At 46.7% G+C, this 14,862-nt stretch overlaps 1 protein-coding gene across 1 annotated transcript in view; it reads right to left on the bottom strand.

The window, feature by feature from the left end:
- The window catches only part of LOC120836545, a 111,181-nt gene extending 97,368 nt beyond the window's left edge, over positions 1–13,813 (bottom strand). Inside the window, exon 1 of the mRNA XM_040205508.3 lies at positions 13,257–13,813. Coding sequence (XP_040061442.2) covers positions 13,257–13,428 — 172 coding nt within the window. The 5' untranslated portion in view covers positions 13,429–13,813. The remainder of the gene's footprint in view (positions 1–13,256) is intronic.
- Positions 13,814–14,862: the final 1,049 nt, after the last annotated feature.

The following is a 14,862-nucleotide window of genomic DNA, read 5'->3' as shown; positions in this document are numbered from 1 at the left end:
GAATTAAGACAGAAATGCAGAAGCTCAAGTTACTTCACTTGAGTTCCGAAACGAACGTTTGTACTGTGACTCGATTCAGGACTTCACAGAGCAAGTAAAGATGATAGGGAAGCGAGTAAAAAAGATACTGAACATCCACGCCGAAAACATTGCGATTGGTAAAGTAAATTGTCCTTAATATTTAAACAACAGCTTTCGAATCCTTAACTATGAAGGGATCACCAATGTTCAAATCGGAAAGGTGTTTTTGCAGATACGCGGACACTTGACGTTGCCACGAACTTTTTTCGTTCACAATTGCTCGGAAAAAGAGGGCTTCCTCCTGTGCCTTGGTCTTCGAAATTTTTTTATGTTGCCAGCTAACTTGGTTAAAGTGAGACGTTCACACATACTGAGGGCTTGGCTCTTCACTTTTTTAATCACTGTCTGCACCAACCAAAATGTCTTTCGTACTCCTGCGCATGCGTTTTTTCATTACACATGGCTTCGGGCATTAAAGGAACCATCTTTATCCTTCCTCAAGACACGCGGTTATTTTCCCAGCAAACAGTTAACCAGGGGTCCAGGATCCGGAACCTATACTCTACTCGTACCAGGAATCGCGACCACACAGTCGGATATACATCGTGGTCTGACCTCTTCGTTGGTCTTGTACGCCATCTTTCTCGCCAACGTAAGTATCTCCAGAGGTGGCAGGTTCGGTTGAATGCAAAGCTTGGGACCAAGACCCAAGGTTGATCGAAGGTGTTGCTTCAGACGTATCTCGACGTTCATACAAAATGAAACAATTTCTGGCTGCTTCCATTCGTACCATGTCATACCAAACAATGTTACGTCTTCGTCGCAGATTTCTGAATTAAAACTGGTCACGTAAGCGCCTCAGCACGATCTAAAAAAATCTGCTATTTTTTTACATTATGTTGTAGCTATGCACACGCGTAGACATAAAGCAACCGCTTTAGAAGTAATTATAGAAACCGAGAGGGACAAAAATGGCGACTCTTTCTGACGCTCGGCCTCCAGCACGCGCCCGTTGCCTTTTGTCGTCCTTTGACTACGCGTGCACGCTCCAAGCTGACGAAACGCCAAAGCTTTGTAGAAGCCAGGAAACTCTCGCTTGGAGCGGGAGAGCAGAGGGAGTATAGACGTTTTACACACGCGCTAGATTACAGCCGCCATTCCTGAACTTATCTCGTGTTACCAAGACGCCCAGCCACCGAAGCGGGACTAGCATCCACAAAGGCCTATGGCGTGGAGGCGGACGCAGTGAACGCAAAAAGGCCAGTAACCCGTTCTGATGTGATAATGACGAAGGGAAGTAAGCGACATAAGGGAAAACAAAAACTAGAAGTCGGTTATGGCGGCGTCCAATCACAGCTTTTGCAAAGCGTCTCTAGACTGGCGGCCATAGATGTGTGCTCTGCGGTTAAGCGCGTGCTGACAGCGAGAGTTCGCCAAATTCCTCCCGAACCGGGGGTATTCACACGAGGGAGAAATCCCGGGGATTTCTCCCCGGCACGCGCGCATCACGAGATGAAAACGCGAGGCTTTTGCACATCGCAAAGCCTGACGTTTTCGTCGTGGGATGCGCGTGCCGGGGAGAAATCCCCGGGATTTCTCCCTCGTGTGAATACCCCTTAACAAGCTGTTTTTCGTGGCAGATGATAAGTTGCTTTATCCCCAGCTCGTGCTGAAGACGACATGCGAATACTTTCTTTCGATGAAAGGTTGCAATCGGGGGAAAACAAAAACACGCGGGCGCATTCGGCGGGTAAACGAGCATAGGAGATACGCGTGCAAGGCTCGCAGGTAACCCTGGCTCCGCCAGGGATATACCGGCGCTCAGCATTGCTTCCACCTGACGTCATCGCACCGCGCTGACAGTCATTCCTTCTTGCTCTCGTCGAGGGAAGACGACTTCGACGGTGTGAAATGCGTGTTGTCAAGGGTACGCACTCCGCAGCAAAGGCAACCACGATGGCCGCTGACGTGACGTCGGTATACCAGCCACGCATATACCTCGTGCCCCATCGGTAATTGGGGCAGGGTTCCGGGACGCGCCAAGCTGCAGCGATCCGTTGACAACAGAACGGGGATGAGACCGGCGCCAGTTACGCGCAGCCACGACCTTCACGCTTGTCTGCGCCGCGACTGTAAACGTAGATGACGCGCCACTCTTTCGACGACGCTAAACAATGCGCGCGGCATCAACGTGCCCGAGTCCACGCAGAGCGCGCGCGCCCGCGAAACGCACTCTCAGAGGCACAACTTTAAAAATACTTGTTCTTTTTTTTTCGTTCGCGTTTTACAGGTTTGTATTTTAGCCGCCACGGGTTTTGACTCTTGTCGTACGGTCGGGAGTAAGAGGTTGTACCAACTCTCACATCTCCCGGCATCGAGACGAGCAACAAAGGTGTCAAAACAGGTTGAATCGTTTCTTTGTGACCACGTGAAGACCGACAATCCTGTTTATTGACAATACTGTCAGTCGTCTTTACGGTGGCCAAGGCAAGGGTTAGCTAAGCTTCACTCAACTTAAAGTACATAAGAAAATAAACACTTTTTTATATAACAACGCGTCCTAAAATAATGATTTGACAGAAAAACAAAGCCGCAAACGACAGTGTTAACATTGACGAGTTAAAGAGAAGTTAAAGCGAACACCTCTACTGCGTTTATCTGTGACGTCGAATGTTTTGTGAGCGCCATGACAAAATACGGGAGTTGTGAACTGGTTCATGATTTATAAAGGTCAACTACGTCACACATCGATGTTTCGAGGTAGAATCAAGATATTGGTTGTACAGTTTATTATGAATATAAGGGACTTGTGGGGACAAAGCAATCGATCGATCTCACTGCCCTTTTCGTTACCACTGCCGCCATGCATCCTGGGAACTGTGGTCTTTCTGCACGAGTGACGACTCCGCTGAGGATCTGCGCCAGCAGAGCACGAAGCTGCACGAGCTGTCTCGTAAACTGGCGCTTCCCTCCTACGAACTATACAGTTATGGCGGCGTCGCACATTGCCCTACTTTAAGTTCTAGAAGACCTGTGAGCGAGATTTAATATTTTTGTACAAAAGCCTTTATGGATTAATCCATTGGCCTGAGTTCACGTCGCCTATTCATCTTCACGTTCCAAAACGAGTTTTGCGGGTTTTTTTTTTTTTTTTGCTGATTAGATTGTATTAATTAGCCCCATGACTAGATCCCAGCATATCCTCGGACTACCCGCGGATCATACGCGGATATCCGCAATCAGCTGGCGAATGCTGAAAAAAAAAAAAAAAAAAGAATCAGATTTGGCGGTTTTCGGATCGGATGCGGATATCCGCGGGTCTGGTTCTAGATTTTTGTCAAGGCGGCCCTCAAACGTGTGAGATCGCGAAGTATGGAGTGAATCAATGAGTCATATACTATAAAGTGCCCCCTGAAATGTTTCGCGGGAGAAAATTACTCTCTTAAGGGAAGGTGCCGATTGGGGAGAAAATTGTTCTTTATTTCTTTATTTCTTTATTCATATTACCCCTAAAGGCCCTCGTGAGAGGGTATTACATAGGGGAGAGGGTATTACATTACCTATGCATCGAGAAAGACCTTATCCTCACCAAAGACCGCTTTAAAGCATTCTACTCGCCAAAAACGATCTTCCTAGAAAAAAGTTAAGAAACATGCGGGGGCATCCATCGTCCTGGAAAAGCGTGTTTTTGGTTGGCACGGAAAGAACGGAAAACGTTTTTCGGGCAAAGAAAACACAAAACGTACAAGTCACAAGAAAATTGAAGCCTCCTCGACAAGTAAAACGCGAGGTATACGTGCGTTTTTCTTTTTTCTCGACAGTTGGCTAGTTGTTGATGAGTATGTGGTTCAGCGCACTCAATTCGGGGTCGCGTTTAAAACTGAAATTGAGACTAATAGGTGTTGTCATCATCATCATCAAGATAGGTGTTGTCATTATTGAATATCGTAATATTATCCCAGTGATGTACTCGCGTTTTACCACGTACACACGAGTGCTTCGCTGCGGTGCATGACCACATTTCCTCTCCCACTTTTGTTTATTGTTCTTCTAAATAAAATGACAGAATGCTATTAGTATGTCCTTTATTAATTTTCATGTTTAGAAAATGCACTTCTGCTTTCAACAAGTGTTACCAAAAAACACTCTTTATTTTCATTTGCGCGCTTTTCTTTTTGTGATTGTCGCAAACTCTATTGGACGATCTCCTAACTGCGATCACACTTCCAGCGACGCGAAGTGTCTCTGGAAGGATGATCGCTTATAACACAAATACGATAAAACAAAATAAAGTGGCTTTCCCCATATTCTGACTCGGAAAGTTGTACAACGACAAGCAAACAGCTTTTAAAGTGCCATCCAAACGCTTTTTTTTTTTTTTTAGTTACGCTCGATGTTATTATGTAACATAAATGTGCAGAGTCCGGGTCGAATCCGTTTCAAAATTTTGCGGATGCGGTTCGGATGCGGATACAAAGTATGCGGATGCTCAAACTATTACCCGCGCAAGGCTCTACCCATGGCCCGCCTACAGCACTTGTATACGGCGGATACATCTGTTTTAACTCGACTTTTTTTTTTTAATCTTAGTTGTGTCTGACCAATTTTTAATCACACTGTGCATATTTACCGCCATTCCACTGTTCATATGGTGAAGAACGTCCTGGGAGGCCACTAGCGACGTCTGGTCCGATCTGGGAGACACAAAAGGTTGTCTTGGTGGCCAACGGAGCGCTCTTTGGACCACGTCACGCGCAGGCCATGTATAGTAAGGGTGCCTTCATGTTTCTAGGAGTTACATTTTGTTTTTTGTGTGCGTGCCCTCCTTCCTCCAAAGAAGAAGCTCCCAGCTTCACCAAGTAGAGCACGTGTAAATTGTGTATGCGTGCGTGCGTACGTGTGTGTGTGAGTGCGTATGTATGTGTGCGTGTGTGTGTCACACTGCAGTTATCATCTCGTAAAACAGCGCAGGAGGTAGCATTCGGACGCCACCGCAGCCATCCTCTGAAATGTCACCGCTCCAACGAGACAGCGCGTCAGAAACGGGGACGAGACGATGCCATTTGACTACATAACTTGCCGGCACCATTCAGGAGAAGAGACCCCCCCTTTCCCGACTTTGAAAGAGGACCGTCTAGGATGCTTATGTTTTCTCTCCGCGGCCCTTTAGCATCTTTCAAAGCTCATGCTTTGCTTTTTCTTCTTGTTGTTTCTCCCTGTCTTTCTGTCTCCCTATGGCCTTTTTTCTTTTGTTTTACTTTTCTGTTCCTGGTCTCGCTCCTCGAAGAGAGGCGCGAACTGAAAATAGCGCTAGAAAGAAGAGCGTCCCTTGGGGAGGGAGCAGTACGCATGCGCGGGAGATTCTATTTTCAATGCTCCCTTCCCCTCGACCTCCGTAACGATGCCCGTGATCTGGAAAAATGCGTTCTTGTCCCGTGCCAGTTCGCAGTGCACAGACCGGGATCCGATTTCGCTGGCGGTGCCGTCCAACCCCTTCGGAACCGCTCGCCAAGTGCGCGCTACACTCGTTGATGCTCGTAATGAACATGCGCAGCTGCTGCGGACATCTGTAACCTCGTGCGAGGAAATTTTGCTGATCTTGTTTAACTGCATCGGAGGAAATGGAGGTCTCAAAAGGAAATAATGGGTGCTGGCTGATGAAACTGCGCCTTGTATTGCAAAAATACAACTTGAGTCAGATTTTTTTTTTGCGTTTTAGAATTTAGTATGGATAACAGGCGCTATTGTGGTGCTAGTTTCTCCAAACTCTATTAAACTGCTTAAGAGTAAACGACCTAAGCGGACATAGAACTAATATATAATTCACCACGTCAGCCTTTCATTAAACCTACGTTATGAGGGAGATATAGCCGAACGTACAACTTCTTGTTCTTGCAATCGATAACGTAAAAACTGATGTGCGTAGTTAGTTCCAACTCTTCCCTTCGTAACTTAATTATTAATTTCCAATTCGTCCGACTTATTGAAGTTTTAAAGGCAAAGTGTTGTGTGTATGTTTATACAGCCTGAAGTCAGTCAGCCTCAATGGGCGTCTGGTGTCTCAGCTGTAGATGAGCAATTTAACCTGTGCGGTACAACCGCTAGCCTGGGGTCTTTAACGTGCATTACGCAGTAGTGATACACGACCGAACGCCGGTACGATGCTCATCCATATTGAAACGGGCAGGGGTGGAATTGAACCAAGAATCCCTGGGTTCTGCAGCGCGAGCTTTCGCTCCACGTGCTCCGAGCTGGTGTGCGCTAAAGTCACCGAATTCTGGGAAAGTTGCGCCATTGCCTTCTCTCCCTGCTAGCCGGACACAGACGGACACTAACATGCAGACGCCCGCAGCATCGCAAGGTGATTTACGTTGCAATGGAAATCGCCATCTCGGTCTATTCAAATCTTATTAGCTTCTAGAGGGTCGTTCTAAACCAGTTGCGCCAGGATCACCATGGTGTATCATCGTACTGAAAGCGTTCGTCGCCAATATAAGAGTTTTTGGCACTGTGTATGCAATCAACTTATCAATCATGCCAATCTCCAAGGATGTCTTACAATTATAATGTTCTTCTTTCGTATTTCAAAACAATAAATTATTTTTCAGTGCCTTGAAGCACCGACACAGCATGGGGTGGTGCTACGAAGTTGTACGCTTGTTTCGCCGGTGTGTGGATAGCGAAATCTCGGTATACAAGAAATGTCTCTATAAAGCTAGCCGTCACCAGCGTATCTAGATCGGCTCAACAAGTGCGGAGGAATCAAGGAGAAATTGCTCATTTCACGGACCAAGATGGCGACCATACAGGGATCTTGGCGCTACTTTCCCAGGATCCAGTGACTTTAGTGTGCGCTAGCCCACTCGGCCACCGATCCCCCAAAAGATTTAAAGGGAAAACGACAAATCGCGAACAAACCTCTCGAGAGACTCGCCGTCAGAATTAGCGGAGGACTTCCGAGGCGCCCCAGCAAAGAAACACGGTTAATTTAGATCATCCGGGGATCTTTACAGCGCACTTAAATTTTCAGTTACGTAGTAGTTTCAGTTAGTAGTTTCAGACGAAGGTTTATCGCATGCCTTCGCATGCGATAAACCTTCGTCAAGGTGCAAGTACATCGATCAAGATTCGTACCTGCCAACTGAGGATCCGTAGGTCAGCACTCAGACTCGGAGTCACTCGGGTGGACGGATTATTCGTAAAGTGAACAGATTAGTCCACATCTGTCATGTGAACTGCATTCTTTACGCTGCAGATGAGAACTTTAGCCAGTGCAGTACAAACTGCTAGCCTGGTGGTCTTTAACGTGCCCCACGCAGTAGTGATACATAACCGCACGCCGGTACGACGCTCATCCAGATCGAAACGGTCAGGGGTGGGGATTGGGCCCAGGATTGCTGGGTTCTTCAGCGCGAGCTTTCACTCAACGTGCTCCGAGCTGGTGTGCGCTAGACCACTCGGCTACCGATCTCCCCGCAACTAGCTTTGACAGAGCTGGAGCACTGCGGACGTCACGATAGCCTTGACAGCGTAGCATAAAATAGTTGCCGCCGTGTATGCACGGTTTCACTGTTTGCAAACATGACGGTCCACACGTGCTAAATCACAATCCAGCTGCAGCACTCGCACGCAACTGTTGCCAGCCAGAAAGTGAGCGTGCATAACACACCAACACAGCAAAGCACGCGCCCTCATTTGCTTTTATGGAAAGGTGTACAAAGATTCTGTGTTCTGGACACGAGCCCCTTCTGCTGGTTTCGATCTGGATGAGCATCGTACCGGCGTGCGGTTATGTATCACTGCTGCTTGATGCACGTTTACGACCGAAGTCTCGCAGCGGTACTACACCGGCTAAATTTGACATTATAGCGTGAACCAGTGCAGCGACACCTCAAAAGCCAGACAGACCTTCCGCTGTCTGAGCATCTGACGTCCATCTTAGTCCTCACTCTTCACATGGTCATAGCAGTATACCGTCAAAACCTATGTGCGTCGTCGATGTATGTGTGGAATACGTACGCTTATGCGTACAGTAAACAGTAGAACCCAATACAAAGGTTACGTTTTACCGCAATGTATACAGGCGCGATAAAGGGGAAGCCAGAAAGACATGTTGTGTCACAGCTGGACTCAGCTCCGGATTCAACTTTAATAACAGGAAATACCAGTTAGGAAACGTAGTTTAAACTGTTAAACAGAACACACCTAAGGAGCAGATAATGTCATAAGAAACGGCAGCAATTGAAAACCTAATACGCACGGGGCAAAATCAATTAAGCAGGCAGACTAACTGGCTGTTTGTGGTGTTTCACGCTAAATTGTGTATGAGTAAAACAGGAGCAGGCGCCGATCTTGTGTGCGGGTTCGACTTTGTCACGTACTATACGGCTTCGTGTGGAGTGCGCCTTCAAAGAATTCGCAGTTGCGAGTTCACCAGGCTACGGTATATTCAGATGCGAAAACGTGACTGAAAATTCAGGTACTGTTGAAAAGGGATGACCCAGATTCAAACTCGAAGCACTCGGGACATAGCACGAGCAGACAGTCCTCTCTCCAGCGCTCCTTCGTTGTCGTGCATCTTGATGTAGACAACGTCTACGTTTTGTCTTCAAATCATCTAGGCCCGTTCGGATACTTTGCGTTTTCGTGTGTAATTGATTGTTGGCTGGGTGCGTGGTCAAAAGCCGAGTTGTTAGACGCCGATCGTTGTTTTCTTTGGTTTTCTTTTCTTTTAGTCGTTTATGTGCTTTGATGTTCCGGCACTTTTCCAAACGAAAAGAAAAATTGCCGGGCTGTCGAGACAGCAATGCATCTCGACACAACATTGCAGATGTCCAAGATATTTTCGCACTGCAAGTGAGGTGAACACATCGCCTCGCGGGTTCAAGGCTGCAGGCGTCAAGTGCACACTTAGCTTTGAAAAAACTCCCATTCCATCTTCACAAAGATTTTGATTGCGACGGTCGTGAGCTAACCACCATGTGCGTCAAAAAATAGGATTTCAGTTACAGAAAAATGGCCCACTTCCAGCGGTTCATACATTCAAACCCTAGCGATTTGTAAATTTAAATGTGATTTAATCCAGGCCAGACTCCAGTAAGGCATCTGCCGAAAGAAAAGACAGACTTGCACTACACGATGAAAGCACTAATATGTAAAACGGCGGAATAACAGCATATTTAAAATGCAGTGATACTTTTAAATTTAAGAACAAAGTAACACGTATACAGTAACAAGCCTTAATATAAACTGATGCTTTGTTAATATGGATACAATCGTCCATAATCTTGGTTGTTTAGAATAACGAGACACAACTGTGTCGTTACGATATATATATATATATATATATTATTATACATTATTATTATTATTACAACGACGAGAACATTTTTTTTTTCTGTAGGTATTTATAATAACGGGCCCATATTAACGAGACATGATTTACACTTCAGAGTTATAACCGTGCCACGGACAACTCGAATGCCATTTACAACGAATGACATTTGAGCGGACGGCCAATCAGCGTGCGACACTCCGGGCGTAGCGCATTCCACGCGCGATAGATTGCGAGCTGATTCGCCGATCACACAAATGTCATTCGTTGTAAATGGCATTCTAGTTGCCCGTGTGGCACTGGTATTATTTTCTCGAGATGATCTTGGATTGAAGTTCATATAACCCTTCTCTCGAGCATTACAATGGTGCATCCCGTGACAAGGAAGTCTCTAAGCTATTTATTAACGCTGAGAAAATTGTAGACCACGGACGCGCTTACCGATATATTGTCAGAAACAACAATAATAAAAAAAAGCGGTACTATGTCTCGTTCTCTAACTAAAACGGAAAAAGGAACGCAAATAACTCCGTTACCATTCTCTCGTTGCTTGAGCGATAAAAGCGCGTTCAGAGTTTTGTTTGACAGTTACACCTCAACACTTGTGCCTGACAAGGCACAAGAACGCTGGTTTCGCGAACAACGGGGACTCGTTGATGGAGTTTAGTTAAACAGTGCAGTGCAAGACCTCGTTCATCGATAAACTAATCAAGGAAACTCAGCACTCTTCGCGCATTGCCGTAACGAAATGTCCCAAGGTCACAGGTCAAAGCTCGTGTGTTTGTTCGTTAGCGTTTCGCTTGCGATGTAGCTTCCTCAAAACAACTGAGAGAATGTAAGATATTAACACAAGTGGACGAAACAACAAAAAAGTACGGTGTAATTGACACCATGAGGAGCGATTTGTTGTTGTTCTTTTTTGTTTTCTAGGAGAAGGCTGCGCCTTGCTCTGCTCACTGTATTCCCATCAAACTACTGTTAAAAAACATTAATTATATAAACGTAAACGCATACATAGTAACGTCACATGGGGTTAATGCTTTCTCTAAAGACAAGACCAAACGTATGTCAATAGTTTGTTGTGACTGCAGACATCTGTCAAATCGAAAAATTGCTGAAAGAATTAAATTTGACGGTAAACATTTTATAATAAAACAAGAAAGGGGGATCGGGATAGAGTAACTCCATTAACTCACGTAGCAAATGCATCGCGTGCGAACTGATGCTTTTAAAAGCTTCCACGAATCGTTTCTTTCTCTCTTTTTTTTTTCTTTTTTTTTAATTGTGATGGATTTAAGGATATTGAATTTGACCCGAACACATTTCCCAAATCCCTGCCCACCTTCCCTTCAAACACGCCCGCACTTACAGAACGTACGGATTGACAGTGTGCGGGTGTTCGTTCTTTTTAGGTCTTTAGCACCGCCAGCAGCGTTTTTCAACAGTCTCGGAACACTTCGTGAAAAGGAAACGGTGAGTGGCAAGGCAAGTTCACCCCGCGTAAACACGAAGGGGGGTGAAAGCCTTAGCAAAACATTGACACAACTCGCCCCGCAGATCGTGATTTGTGTGCGGTCAACACACAGAGCTGTTTGTGCCTGTAGAAAAACGCTTCTGCTCTTCCCCGACAAGCTGGATTTACACTGTACGTCGACGCTATACAACGGAACTTCAAACATAATGAGAGCCTACCATCAGCGTATCTTAATGAAACATTTCATCTAAAAAACTCGTGAATGTTTTGCTATACATAAAAAGAAAGTATTTCTCAGGTGTGTGGAGTTTGATGGAGTATTTATAGACGTAAGTGCTTTGCAATATCAAGCAGTATGATTTTCCCCCTTCGGAAGTTGGCATTACATTGTTAATATAGGTTGTCTGTTTTGTTGTTGTTTTCTTGTTGCTTATGTGAACATGCGTAAAACTGTTTACGGGACAAACAAAGTGAAACCGTCCGAGAATGTATATCGTGATTAAAAACGTCCCAGGAACTTTCCCTTGTCACGTTACCTTGGTTTAGCATAGGTATATTTTTTTTTCCTGAAAGATCAACTCTATCGCTTAATTAAAGATTGCTTTTTTTTTTCTGATTTTAGGGAAATAATTTTTATGCACAAATTTATCAAGGCGCAAACTGATCGTGGAGAATGTTAGTCTCAAAAAGTTAAATTGGAACTACGCAGATGTTACATCGCCTTCGATCTTAAAACAGTAAAGAGGAAATACATTCTTAAGAGTCTAAGGAAAAACACTGGCACATACTACATTGAAATTGACAGTGAAACAAAGGCATATTCGAGATCTTTATGCTTCTGTCATAAACCCAACGCGAAGCCCCCCACGACCTTCCAGCGCTCTCGTCCTTCTGGCGCATCAATGCACAACTCTCGGCCCACGAAGAGTCTTTATTGTCTCCGGTGCTGAGATCGGACAGAATTTTAACTTCGCCGCTATAGACAAATATTAAAATGAAAATCTAAATCTACACGATTTTTGTTTGACCGTTTAGCGGAGGTGCTTGCCTCCACCATTTCTAGAGCCATTTTAACTTGCAGCTCATTGACCTTCGAAATTTGCGAGCGCAACGATCGAAGCTTTGCAATCTCCACTCTATTTTTACCGACGGCTACCAGAAGATTATTTTCAAATAAAAGTGAAGAATTTTGGTTCTTCTCGACACGTCAGTCTTCGGAAGCACTTAGATTTCGTATGAGCTGTTTCTTGTATACTACCGCCGAGCAGAAGCAATCTGAGGAACCGAAGGTCCAGCAAACATCTTCATGCTATAAAATGGTGTTGGTGACACGCCCAAAAGTAGACGTAAAGACATAAAAAGGAAACTTTGAACGCATACTTCGCCAATGTATTTCCCACGTTCTGGTAGCCCCAAGCTGAGCATCCCCCCCCCCCCCCCCCCTTTTCCCCCATCGACAATCCTGAAATAGCAATTTATGGTGGGCAACCCTTCAGCCTACTTTCGACCGCGAAGGTGGTCGGTACTTGCTCTAGCGCAATAGCAAAGGTATAGTCTCCCACAATATGAACAACACATTTTATGAGACGGTTTATGCGGTGGTACTATACGCAATTTGGACAGATGCCCTTCATTTTCGGAGAGAAAACGAAGGTTAATTTATTTCCTCGCAAAAAGCATCGCGGGCCTCGCCAAAGCGAATCCCGCATAGCCGCCTGAAACTGCCTCGCCGAATGGGTCTTTCATATTGTTGGACTGTACCTCGCGAACACTGCGGGTGTCATGAAAGAAAAACGCGTTTGAATTCCGCCACGTTTCGCGGTCTCTATCAAGCCCCCGACACCGGCTACAACGTAACCAAAAACCACTGGCAGCGGAATCCAAGTTCGGGTGACTCACTGCCTCGCTTCCTAAACTGGCGCGTCGGGCCAAGACACCGAACCGCGACTGAGGCTCCGCCACCGACCGACCGTCCAAACCCGCCGAACCCCGGAGTTTGTGTGGAGGGGAATGCAAACAGCCGCAACAAGTTGGCAACGCGGGAAGGCTCTCCCTTCATTGATCGGCAAACTTTGTTGGCGCTACCTAACATGGAGCGCCCTTTGGTGAGTCTTCCGTGACTCCCTTATAACTTACAAGAAGTGAAAGACGAGAAAAACACTAACGGAGGTGAAACGAAAAAAAAAAAAAAATCGGGAAGGGGTTAATAGACCAAAACCCGACCGGGTTTGTGGTGGGACAAAATTTTTCGTCTTCGAAAGCGCGTCGCTTTATTTTTAGCGCCGCGAGCAAAAACTGGGTTGATGCGACGGGTGCCTGCTGCGACCCATAGGCGACCGCGGCCTAGAAAGTTTGCAACGGCAGAAAAGAGTCTAGTTTTTGAGTCGAACTAGAGAAGTAAAAATTTTGTTGCTGTTTCCCACTCACAGAAAAAGACGGCGAGGTATTCCTCGGTCTCGAGAAGGCTCTCGAGCTTCTTGCCGCTGACGTCTTCGATGAGATCCGAATCGACCTGCGAGGCTGGCTTGGCTTTCTTCGCGTCTCGGCATCCAGAGAAGAGCAAGAGCAGAAGGAGGTGCAGGAGCAGACGGCCAGCCATCTTCCTCTCGACTGAGGCCGCCGGCGAGAGCGCTGCGGCCGCCGGGACTCGCCGCCAGGTGGAGACACCGAACGCCGAGCCGCGCTCCAGTGCGCCCTGTGCGCTCCTCCGTCGCTGGGATTCGATGCTGTCGCCGAACCGAAGGCGCCGAGGCGTTTACCGCTCTCGTCGGCTGTCGCCTCGGGATTACAACTCCGTTTTCGCCTTACGATGGACCACAGCGGACGCGACGAGCCAGCCCAGCCAATCCGACGCAGTGAACGTATCACGTGACCACGCGCTCCGCGCGTTCCGCAGCCCTTCCCGAAAGTCACGGGACACTCGTACGGCACTAGATTGGCCGGGACGCCTCTTAGTGTCCCCTGCGGTCCCTCGTGAGGTGGAAAAGGAGTATAGCGGGCATCGGGCTAAAGCCCCAGTACCTGCGGCACCCTTTGACATTTGGGCAACGGGAGAGACGGTCGTCGTTCGGTTCTAAGCTCGGAGATTTCATTTGGACGGGAGGAAGGAGATACTCCGTTTCATACTCAACATACAACGCTGTAACAGATACTGGCGCGAGCGCGTGGCTTCATCTATGATTTCGTTCGCTCGAGGACGCGTGCAAACGTTCAGCGAGATCAAGGCCTACGCTCGCGCCAGCAGCTTTCACAGCGTTGCGGATTAAGTAGGAAGAGGAGTATGCGCCGAGAAAACTGATGGAGAGGAGGAAAAGATAGCGCGCGGGGACGACAGAATGCCGAGCTCTGGTTGGAACGATTAGTGGGTTCGAATACGAGAGCCAAACGCCGGACGCTGGCGTTCTGTGTTCTAATCCGTTCGACGAGTGCAGTGGAGACAAAGGTGTCTCCACTGCACTCGTCGAACGGATTAGAACACGGAACGCCAGCGTCCGGCGTTTGGCTCTCGTATTCGAACGGCTTCGACCAGTGCAGTGCACACAAGGGCAGCTAGCTTTCCGTCTACCCACTAATCGTTGCAACCAGAGCTCGTCGTTCTGTCGCCCCCGCACGCTCTTTCGTCCCCATTTCCCTCACTTTCTCGGCGCATAGGTGATCCGACGCTCCTTCGAATGAGGTGCGCGGAAAGAATCCCTCGCAGCAAAGACTGGGATCATCTTAATTTTATAAAATTCGTATTTGTCCCAAGCATAGTCGAAGACGATAAAAACATCCCCTCTTTTCTTTTTTTTTTTTTTTTGTGCCGCGGAGGGTGTTTTAGATTACCTTAATCTAACTCGCCGAGTTGACTTTTTTTTTTTTTTTTTTTTTTTCGTAAGGTGACGTTATAATAAAGAATTGTCGCTGTTTGTAATCACTTTCTTTTTTCTGCAGTTCCGTAGCTTTATGTTTCTTTCTTTCTCGTTATACAACTGCGTTCGGGACTAAAGTAATTGTTGTTTTCTTCTCCTACCCTACGAACATGGTCTTGGAC

Source organism: Ixodes scapularis, unplaced genomic scaffold (assembly GCF_016920785.2).
Source record: "Ixodes scapularis isolate PalLabHiFi unplaced genomic scaffold, ASM1692078v2 PGA_scaffold2__306_contigs__length_199485367, whole genome shotgun sequence".
NCBI classification, from domain to species: Eukaryota; Metazoa; Arthropoda; class Arachnida; order Ixodida; family Ixodidae; genus Ixodes; species Ixodes scapularis.
Note: the sequence above shows the minus strand (reverse complement) of the source record. Positions and strands in the feature narration are given on the sequence as shown.